The following is a 10,289-nucleotide window of genomic DNA, read 5'->3' on the forward strand; positions in this document are numbered from 1 at the left end:
TTTATGTGAATTGAAACAGACAGGAGAAGTGTGGCAAGGATCTCGGCTGCCCTCTGAGAGGTTTTAGCTGCAGACAGCTTTGCTTTAGCTGATGAGTGGGGAGGCATGGGACAGGGCACGTGTCTCATTTAGCTGCTAGTCTAGAAAAAAAAGCTGCTTGTGTGTGTGTGAGGTCCCTGTCTGTTCCAGAACATACCAAATTGTTAATGCCATCTGTCTCCCACACTGGTCCACCCTGGTGAGGGCTGTCCAGGCAGTTTTGGGAGACAGTGGGTACAGCTCTCTGAAGGGAGCAAAGCTGGGCTCAACCAGGCACCAACAGCATCACTTTTGCTGGAGAATTGGCTTGATGCTTGCAGGGCTCTAGGGTTTCAGTTTTGATGGGTGTCTCCACCTCCATGCACCATGTTTTTGTTAAACCAACACAATGGGTCCCATCAAATGACAGCTCATGGCACGATTGTCACAAATTTCCTCTTTCCCCAACATAGTGTGCCTGTCTGGGAAGGGGATGTGCCCTGAATACACCCTACCATCACTCTCTGCTTATGGTGCTGGTGGATGGCTCTGGCTCATGTGCAGGTTCAGTCCCTTTTTGGATGAACTCTTTGAGTCACAGAGCAGCTCTGCTTGTGCAGAGAGCCCAGTTCTTTTGCAGCTGTGATATTTGCTATTTCTCACAGGTGCTTTCACTTTTAAGGAGGGCTGAAGAAGGTGTGGGCGTGTGCAGAGCTCCTGAGCGCCTGCAGCCAAGTGATGCTTTGGCAACAATTCCAGCCTGCATACAAAAAATGCACTTTGGGTTTGTTTGTTCTTTTCAGGAGTAAGTTCTGCTGGATATGTCCCACAAAGAGCCCCTTGCCTTAATTCTCCCTGGGGTGCTGCTGCACCCATGCTCTGCAGCGCATGGCAGTGTCCTCTGGTCCAAAAGTGTGTTTTGTCCAAAGGGCACCCTCTGGTCCCCAAGGTGCTTCTCCTTCTTGCAGGGGAGAGAAGGTGCATTTATGTCCACAGGAAGTGGAGGTGTGATACAGAAATGTGAGAGGAAGAGCTGGAAGGAGCTGTAGCTCCTACTGGTTCCTGCAAGGGGAGGGGTCTGAGGAGAGAATTGGAGGTCCCGGTTTTTGTGTGGGTTTAGAGCTGTGTGAGTGTGGAATTCCCTATGCACCTCTCTGGAGAGCCAGCTGGCATGGCAAGGCTGGCACCGAGCAAGGAGGAGAGGGTATTTTACACGTGCCAGGAATGCTCTTGCAATGCATGTTAGGGACAAGGGGTGCGCACATCTGTGTCCCTTCTACCCGCAGTGTGTGCCAGCTGTCCGTGGCACTCAGCACATCCAGCCTGTGATGGGAGTTAAATTGTGCAAAAGCCCCTCTGGGGGGTCTCGATGAGAGCGAGCTGCATCGCTGGTGTTGGGGCAGGTTGGGGGACGTTCTGCCTTGAAGCCCGTGGCTCCTGTATTATTCATGGCCCTTCATGAATTAGCAATGGGCCGGGAAAGCTGCTGTCTATTACTTACAGAGCTGCCCTTAAGTGCTAGGACAGCAGCTCTCCCAGCAGCCTCGTTTTGTGAGGATATTTGCAGCAGAGCAGAATTCCTCCCCCATTGCATCTGAGCTCCCCCAGCTCCCCGCCAGGTCCCAGGGTACATCCCCAGTTACCTGATCTGCCGTGGCTCTTACCCACATGCCATCCCATGTTCTGCTGGTATCAGTGATCCTGGGAGGCTCCTGAGAAGAAAATAGATTCATGGTCGTGTAGAGGAGGATGTAAAGCCTGTGCAAAGCCCTGGCAGTACCTGTCAGAGCACGCAGGGAATGTCTCATCACTCAAATCCCACCAAATCACTGCGCTAATCTGCTCTGGTCTGTTAAATTTAGTGCTTTGGCCTTTGAGTTGCTTGTCTGAGCCTTGTACCTGTGTCACAGAGGTTTATGTGCTTTTGGTGGGAAAGAAATGAACTAATGAAAAGCCACAGAGTGAAGTTTAACTCAGTGTTTGCCCTACAAAAAAAAAGTCAGATGACATCTTGACGTATTTGAAAATGCAAAGTGGCATCATTAGGGTTCAGGTTTAGCAACCCTGGGTGCTACCAGAAGACCCCTTCACCTCCTCCTTTTACAGCACTGTATTGACAAAACAGCAGCTGTGGATGTTTGGAAGGTTGTTTCCAAATCCTGTTAGTCGGTGAAATTAATTTTGTGAAAGCAAGCATGGATTTTTGTAGTAACAAGTGGAACAGAGCAGGGAAAAAGCTCGTCCCTGTATGATGGGGGATCTAGATATCATGTGCAGCAATGGTTTGACCTTTGGAGATCCCCTTCTGCTTTGGGGCAACTGAGCTCACCTTTGGCACTGCTGGCTCTGCTGATCACAACTTCCTTTGCTTTACAGTTGTGTGGGGAGAGATTTTGTTTGTTCAGGCTCTATCTCCTAGTTTTGCTAAAATTATCATTGCAACCAGATTTGGTAACTCAGTCCTGGATGAGCACTGGGCTTCTTACTGCTGGGACTTGCCCTTCTTGCATGTCCACAGAGACCTGCAGAGCTTTAAAAATGTAAATGAAATGGTTAATAGGTTGGAAAATCAATTATAATAAACATTCCTGGTATATAAACTATGTGTAAGTGTGGTTTAAATGAAGTACATTAAAGGCAGTGCTTTTCTCCATTTCTCCTGGTCAGGTCAGCAGGGTCTCAGTACAGTGCTGATTGATTTGATTAAAATGCATGTTCCCCTGCACATTAGCTTGTGTTCTGGGTCACCAGGAGCCTGTGTCCGTACAAGGAACGTGGGAGAAGAGCTGCCGGCTTTCTGAGTGCTTGTGGGGGCTTGAATTGTGCTTTGTCCAGCAGAGTCTAGGACCACTACTGAAGTGGGATTTGAAGATGTGGATCAATATTTTAGGGCAGTAGAGAGCTGCCTTTTCATTTGCTGAGGGGTGACTCTTCTGAGTGTCTGGGTGACAGTGGGACCAAGCCACAGGAGTGCAGATCTTGTGGTGAGAGACATTGAATGCATCTGTGTGCTGCCCTGGGAGATGTAAAACCTTGTGTGCACTCACGAAGGAGACTGAATGCATGGATGTGTGACTGTGGAAAAGACAGGGATAATAAGTGCCAGAAGACCCCATGTGAATAACACGGAGAAGATTCTACTTTAGCTCTTACACTTATATGGTGACTGTTCTCCTTGGGGATTCCAGAGCCAGGTGACAGCTCTGCTCATCCTTCCCCATCCCACCATCCTCTCTCACCTCTCTCTGCCTGCAGGAGACTAGAGAGGAACCTTTTTAACTGCAGCTGTGACATCCGCTGGATCCAGCTCTGGCAGGAGAAGGGCGAGGCAAACCTGCAGTACCAGGATCTCTACTGCATGACCATGGATGCAGTCATTATCACTTTGAAGGAGATGAACATCACCCAGTGTGGTAAGGATCCCAGGGCTGGACATGAGGGAGGGATCCCTGTGCAATCCAGCACCTCAGGTTCAGCTATCTTGGGAATCTGATGTAGCAGGATCCCACCACGTGGTTGAGAAGAAGATTGAAGCCGGTTAGGATAGTTTGTAGATTAAAAATAGAATATCTGGGTAAATGTGAAGCTGCTATTAATGTGTGTATGAAAGATATTGAGTGATTTGGGGCATTTTCTTCACTGCAATGCTGCTGCTTGACAAAGTGTCTGTAGTGAGTCTGTGTGATGTCTTGAAAAGAGCTGTTTCATGTAGACCTTCCCGTGCCTAACGAATCCTAGAAGCAGCATATTGTTAAAAGACACTGCCGCTGTATCTTTTGTAATTACTCTTAGGAAATACACGCCTCGATTCATTTTCTTTTGTTTTATTTTTCAATTGAAATCCCATATCTGTAGGGAAGAGCCAGAAGTGACTTTATATCTCTTTCTATTTCCTACTGATGTTTAAAAGAGTCCAGCGGCCCCAGGAGCAACGTGAGGCGTGTTCAATAGTTATCCCTTTTTCCTTCACCTTGTTCACACATCAGCTGCCTGTTTGGTGTCAGGTTTTGCTCTGCTGTTGCTATTACTGGAAAGCATCCCTTGCAGACTAAGGAAAAAGAGATGTACCTTCTACAGAGCAATTAAACTGTCTGTACACAAGCAGCTGTCAAACTCGCAGGCTGAAAAAAGGAGAAAAACTAGATTTATTTTTTTTTTTTATAATCATCCTCTGTACTAGGGATTTGGGTTTGTTATTTGTAGCAGTAGTAGACAAACAGCATGCACGTTTGGATTTGCATGACTTGGGTTTTTTGTTGTTTTGTTGCCTTTTTTTTTTTTCCAAGTTCACCCTGTCCCTTGAAGCTTTGGAAATTGGCCAAAGTGTGCCTTCATGTAGATGAACTAAAAAGATTTGAGAGTGCTTAATTTCCGCCCCACATGGGATGAATAAGCTGCAAGGATTAGACAAAAAAAATTCCTTAGGGATCAGGGATAGGAGGAGAGATGGCTCCATCAATGGTGGCATTAGACTGCAGGGGACAGCAGGGTGCTGACTTTGGAGCAAAAATGTGCTGGTGTGCAGGGTGAGCACCTCTTCTGAACATGAAACCTCCTGGAGGAGGGGCAGGGAGCCGCAGTGGTCTGCTTTCCTCCAGAGGAGTCTTTCTGCTCAAGCATTAAGACTCCAGGGATGCTCTAAAGACACCACATTTGCCTTTTTCCTTTGGTGTGGAGGGCAGGCATGGCTTGGTGTGGCCATGTTTGATACCAGCTCAGCCTGGAGAAGACCATACATGTCCTTCCCATTTCCCTCTCAGCTATTCCTGCCACCTATGCAGCTTTGCCAGGTCTTGACTGCTGCCTTCTCTCTTCTGGCATCCCCCCAATGAGTACAATGCTGCTTCCTTCCTGGTGCCACTCCCTGATGGCCTTGAAAGTGTGTGTGTGTGTCACCAGCCATGACTTTGCCTTGGCATGATGGATGCTGCTGCCCTGTGATGGGATAGGACCACTGGTCAGTACCTGCTGCCCTGCTTACTCAGTTTGCCTCTGAAAACCTCCCCTATTCAAGGAGACTATTTGGCCCTCTTGCAACCAGCACTGTCTTGTTTCACGTTGCAAGGATATCTGGTGCCTGTGGCACCATGTAAGAGTGGTGTAGATCAGAGCCACCATAAATCAGTGAATCCCTCTGCTACCACCGAGGAAGAACAAGGGCACCTTCTGTTAGGAGAGCTGCAGTTAATGTGAGGACACATCCTTGGTCATCTTTTCTTGATTGTTATATATTAGAGGGACACTTTCTTCACCTGGAATGCTGAGCACTCTGTGCCTTGTCCCTGGAGGTGGGGAGGCCTTGGATCCTCTCCCAGGACACACAGTTTTCCTGTTCCAGGTGACTGCCCTCATGAGCAGCTTCTGTGGGAGTAGAGAGATGGGGATGGGGGTTGTGAGAGAGGGTGGCCAGAACTGGACAGCAACTTTTGGATTCAAAGACGATGGGAGGGTCTGCTCAGCTGGCACATCTCCAGTGTCTACATGTTCCTCTGTCTCTGACACCCCTCCTTTTCTCGGTAGGGCAAGGCCATGCTGTTGCCTCATGCTACTTATCTTGGGGTGCTGGGGGCTAATTTGAGAAACAGCTTGGTGAGTTCTGGGTCCTCACATGTCCTGTGGCTGATTGTAGCAAATGCTGCCCCACACCTGAGCGGATTTTTTTGGCTCCTCTAGACCTTCCTGAGATCAGTGTGAGCCATGTGAACCTGACGGTGCGGGAAGGGGAGAACGCCGTCATCACCTGCAATGGCTCAGGATCGCCGCTGCCGGACGTGGACTGGACAGTGGCTGAACTCCACTCCATCAACACCCACCAGGTAGGGGCTGCAGCACCTCAGTGCTGCCTGTGCCCAAAGCAGCTGCTGGGAGTTCCCCAGGTCCGTGCATGCAGGTATGAGAGAAGAGAAATCATTGTATCCAAAGGAAAGCTGAAGCCTTGCTCTATCCACATGAGAAGCTGGGGACTCCCAGAAGGGAACAAAACCTTTCCTCTGTATGGCTGGAAAGTGAAGATGAGAGAGCTTCAGAGCTCAGTGCTCCCTGATTGAATTAACCCATGTGTCCTCTGATGAAACTGTACTAAAACTGCCTGTTTGCCATACCTAAGTAGCAGCTAAGTAAGATTTTCTAGAGGCTAGCCATATGAATCAGTGCTACAATGCCATGGCTCTCCCCTTCCCAGTATTTCCTCTTATAAGATGAGGTGTGTTTAATCAGGTGAGGAAATACCTCCCTCTATCCAGATCCCAGTTGTTCTTGGATTTTGGAGACCTTCTCACATGGAAACTGTGATCCTCCTTTTCTGGGGGTGGTAGTGGGGAGGAAAGGAGCCACCAGATACTGATTTCTGTGTGTATTTTTCTCTGGGATTTTTAGACCAACCTCAACTGGACCAATGTTCATGCCATCAATTTGACCTTGGTGAATGTCACCAGTGAGGACAATGGATTCCTGCTTACCTGCATTGCTGAGAACGTGGTGGGGATGAGCAATGCCAGTGTGCTGCTCACTGTCTACTGTAAGTACCAGTGGAGACACCTTGTCCATACAGAGCCTGGAGGGGCTGCCCTGGGAGCTGTTTGAATGCACAGCCACTTGCTACCTGTGCCATACTGGTTTTGTGGGTGAGGATTAGGAGGAGCTGAGCACAGTGAGCTGGAGGTGGATCCTCACACAGCTCTCTCTCAAGTGTCAGTAATTTTGCTTTCCCGATGCTTCTATTAATCCAGAAATGGGCACGAGAGCAGGGAAGGAACAGCAGTGCCACCGTGGTGGTAATGGGCATTTCTTGCCCCTCTCTAGGAAGACTCAACAGACTAAGGGAAAGCCATAGAGGGACTAAAAATCTGTTTACAAACACAAAGTTTCTTGCCTTTACGCTATGCGAGAGGTTCAATGACACCCTTGCTAAAGTTTAAAACTTGCCCCTGATTTCAGGGATGTTAGTGCTTCCTCTCAGGTCAGATCCTACAAAGTTAAACCGCAAATGTCATGTAAATGTGCACGTGTCAGATTTGAACTGCTCACTTTTATCTCCAAGTAGCTCAACTTTCTTTGTGCTTTCTAATATAACAAAACCCTGACCTTAAGAGGAAGTTTACACAGCTTTATGGTCTCAAGCAGCTGAGATTTGCTATATTTTGCTGTGTCTGTAATATTTGCCCTTACTCTGTAGTCTGAAAATCTGTCCCCCACCCCCAACCTTGCCATATGTAGGGGAGACCCTTGTGGGATTCTGGCTGCTCTTGGTGAACCTATGCACGCTGTGTGATGCTTTACTACTTTCATCTTCCTTCCAATAAGTGCTATTGAGGGATTGAAGGATGGAGGTAATTAAAGTTCAGGCCAGCTCAGAGCTGACTGGTCAGCAGACGGGTGCTTTTTTCACGGTGTTTTAGCATCTGTTCCTCCACACCTTAAACAGCGCTATGTCCATGCCTGTTTTCACCCGTGAAATCCTCTGAGCTGCCGACAGTTTCTGCTACCCTGACTCTTGTTGTACAGAGCCATCACTCAGGCTGTAATTTCACACTGAAAAGATCTGGGTTTGTGCGTGTAGGTGGCTGCCTGTTTTGAAACCCCCATGCCAGGAAGATATGAACAAGCCACATGCGGATCTGGGCTTGTGAACGAAGGAGGGTGGCTGGGATGCGACCGTGTGGTTTAGGGTAGATGGGGTGCTGCTGAGAGAATTTTGCTGAGCTCCAACCAGCTCTGCACCTTCTTCTCTTCTATCACCTTCACTGCCTGCAAAATTCACTGTCTTTTTTCAAAAGCTGGGTCAAAGTTGGTATGTTAGTTTTCTTCCTTGTGGATGCCCAATGGATTATCTTTGCAGCTGGATGGTAGCAGGAAAAGGAGAGTTTTAGGGAAGACATACATCTTTGTGTCACATATCTTTGCACAACACTTGTTCTTCTAGTTCAGACCTTGCCAGCCTTGGGGTTTGGGACCTTAGGTGTAGGCGTTGTAAATGGGGTTTCAGAAGCTATAGCAGAGCAACATTTGAATTCTTGGGATGTCCCAAGGGGAAGACGATGCATATACAATAAATTGCAGGTGGAGTTTCTGCTTTTCTTATCCCTCTCCCACTCTACTCCCTTTAATTAAAACATTCCTGGAGGCTGTTCGGCGAGTGAGAACTCCTTTGGGATATTCAGGCAGTCAAAGCCCTCAAGGAGAGACAGTCTCTGAGGGATGTTTGCTTCCACAGCTATGCAATCCAGAATTGCTTGGTGAGACTGGAAAGCTCCCACGGGCACCTTGCACATGTGTAATGTAACAGTGCTACATCACCGCGTCCTCCTTAACGGGGACAGGCGGCCTCCCCAGGATCCCTTGGGGCAAGGAGAGCAGCAGTAGGTGTGTGGACAGGACAGTCCAAGCTTAATTGTTTCTGGGCCGGTGAAATTCCCATCCCTGTCTTTATACCCCTGTTTGGAAGGCCAAGAGGCCTGGCCATGGCTCAGATCCTCCTTCCAGGGAGGGTGGAGGGGTTCTTGTGGCAACACTGCTCCTTTACAGACATCCATGGGAAGAGTAGAAGGAACAAGTGATTTTGGAGGTTTTCAATGCTCTTAGTTTCTGTGGTGCACAGAGTCGTGACGTTGGGTGGAGGTTGCTGTGAGCCTGCCATGTTTCTCTCTGCTAGATCCCCCTCGCATCCTTACTCTGGAGGAGCCGGTGCTACACATGGAGCACTGCATTGCATTTGCAGTGCATGGGAACCCAGCTCCCACCCTTCACTGGCTGCACAACGGCCAGGTCCTCCGGGAGACAGAGATCATCCACATGGAGTTTTACCAACAAGGGGAAGTGTCTGAGGGTTGCCTGCTCTTCAACAAACCCACTCACTACAACAATGGCAACTACACGATTGTGGCCACCAACCAGCTGGGCTCAGCCAACCAAACTATCAAAGGACACTTCCTTGAAAAGCCTTTTCCAGGTAGGATATTCAGTTTATCTCACCAGGGCTCCTTGCAATCTGAAGGTCTTACTATAGCCCTGCCAGTAATCCTTGCCTTGACAACCCAAGTCAGCTTTGTCTGAGCATCAGGTTGGAAGAGGTGACCCCTGTCAGCCTCTTCTTCTGACCAGTGTGATTTTCCTACACAAGTGTACTTTGGTGTCATATGAACTCTTTAATGCTGGGAGAGGTGCTAACTGCTTTAGATAATTTTATTTTGTAGCATATTCTGCAGTGTATTTATTTATTTATTTTACAGATCTTTAGGAATTTCAGTGGGACTAGGATGTAAGTTTGGCCATCCTTCTGGGTGCCTCAAAGAGGTGGCTGAGTTTTTTCGAGAGAAAGTGTTCTGCTGTGTGATAGTTATAAGCTATAGAAAGGAAAAGCCTTTGAAGTGATGCAGCCTGTCCCTTTGTTTTTTTCTACTTCTAGCTTGCATTTGTGAAATGATTAAAGCTGGCTGCAGACATGTCAGGATTGTTTTCTTTCCGAATGCAATATGTGCAATTCCAGGATGACAGGGCTACAAAAGATGCGACAGCTCAATTAGTCACTTTGCATCAGTTTGCTGGGATTTCTTAACTGATTGCTTGGAATTCCCTGTTGTACTCCCCGGTGATTCACAGCTTAAGTGCAAAAAAAAAAAAAGCATTTGAGGACATGAAGATCCATCTCTGGGAAGTGCCATAGAGACTTTTGTGGTGGCCTGTCTGCTCTATAGGAGCATCTCGGTCTGTTCCCTGACAGTGTAACACCACGCTGGCCATCATGGAGTTAAGATCTGTGCTGCCTTCAGGAATGATGCCATGAGAAAGTGGCAGCTCTAAATTGGCCCCTACAGCCCAAGAAAATCCAGCAAAATAGGGCATTTGCTAAATATAGCAAAATACCAAGGGTACTCTCATTTATTATTTATATCACACCATATATGTACACAGAGTTTTCCCGCAGGTCAAATATCATAAATGCAAACCCAAATCTCTGCCTTGAAGATCTGACAATTGAACAAATGAGCTGATACGGATGGGAGTGGAAAATTTGTGTTCTGACTTCAAGGATGCTGCCCTGTTTGACTATCTGACCTATTTATGTTTCCTTCTGTCAGGGCAGAAGGGCTTATTAAGTGTAGGTGGGTGAGGAGAGGTGCACAGGTTTGCAGTCTCAGCTCTATCAGGTCCCACCCTTGTGACTCAATTTCCCCATCTCCTAAGGAGGTGCTGGACCTCCAGGAAAGGGAGGCAGATATGCTGTTCTGGAGAGCTGATTTTGGAAATGGATCTGAGCCATGCTGTGGAGTGCA

At 47.9% G+C, this 10,289-nt stretch overlaps 1 protein-coding gene across 4 annotated transcripts in view; it reads left to right on the forward strand.

Annotated features, from left to right (window-relative positions):
• NTRK3 (neurotrophic receptor tyrosine kinase 3) overlaps positions 1 to 10,289 on the forward strand; it is a 205,778-nt gene that overhangs the window by 57,829 nt on the left and 137,660 nt on the right. For all 4 annotated transcript variants that reach the window (XM_008640094.1, XM_008640097.2, XM_017742674.1 and 1 more), the window contains 4 exons: positions 3,274 to 3,431; positions 5,692 to 5,834; positions 6,394 to 6,535; positions 8,669 to 8,965. In XM_008640094.1, coding sequence (XP_008638316.1) covers positions 3,274 to 3,431; positions 5,692 to 5,834; positions 6,394 to 6,535; positions 8,669 to 8,965 — 740 coding nt within the window. The remainder of the gene's footprint in view (positions 1 to 3,273; positions 3,432 to 5,691; positions 5,835 to 6,393; positions 6,536 to 8,668; positions 8,966 to 10,289) is intronic.

The sequence above is a fragment of the Corvus brachyrhynchos genome, unplaced genomic scaffold, assembly GCF_000691975.1.
Source record: "Corvus brachyrhynchos isolate BGI_N302 unplaced genomic scaffold, ASM69197v1 scaffold97, whole genome shotgun sequence".
NCBI classification, from domain to species: Eukaryota; Metazoa; Chordata; class Aves; order Passeriformes; family Corvidae; genus Corvus; species Corvus brachyrhynchos.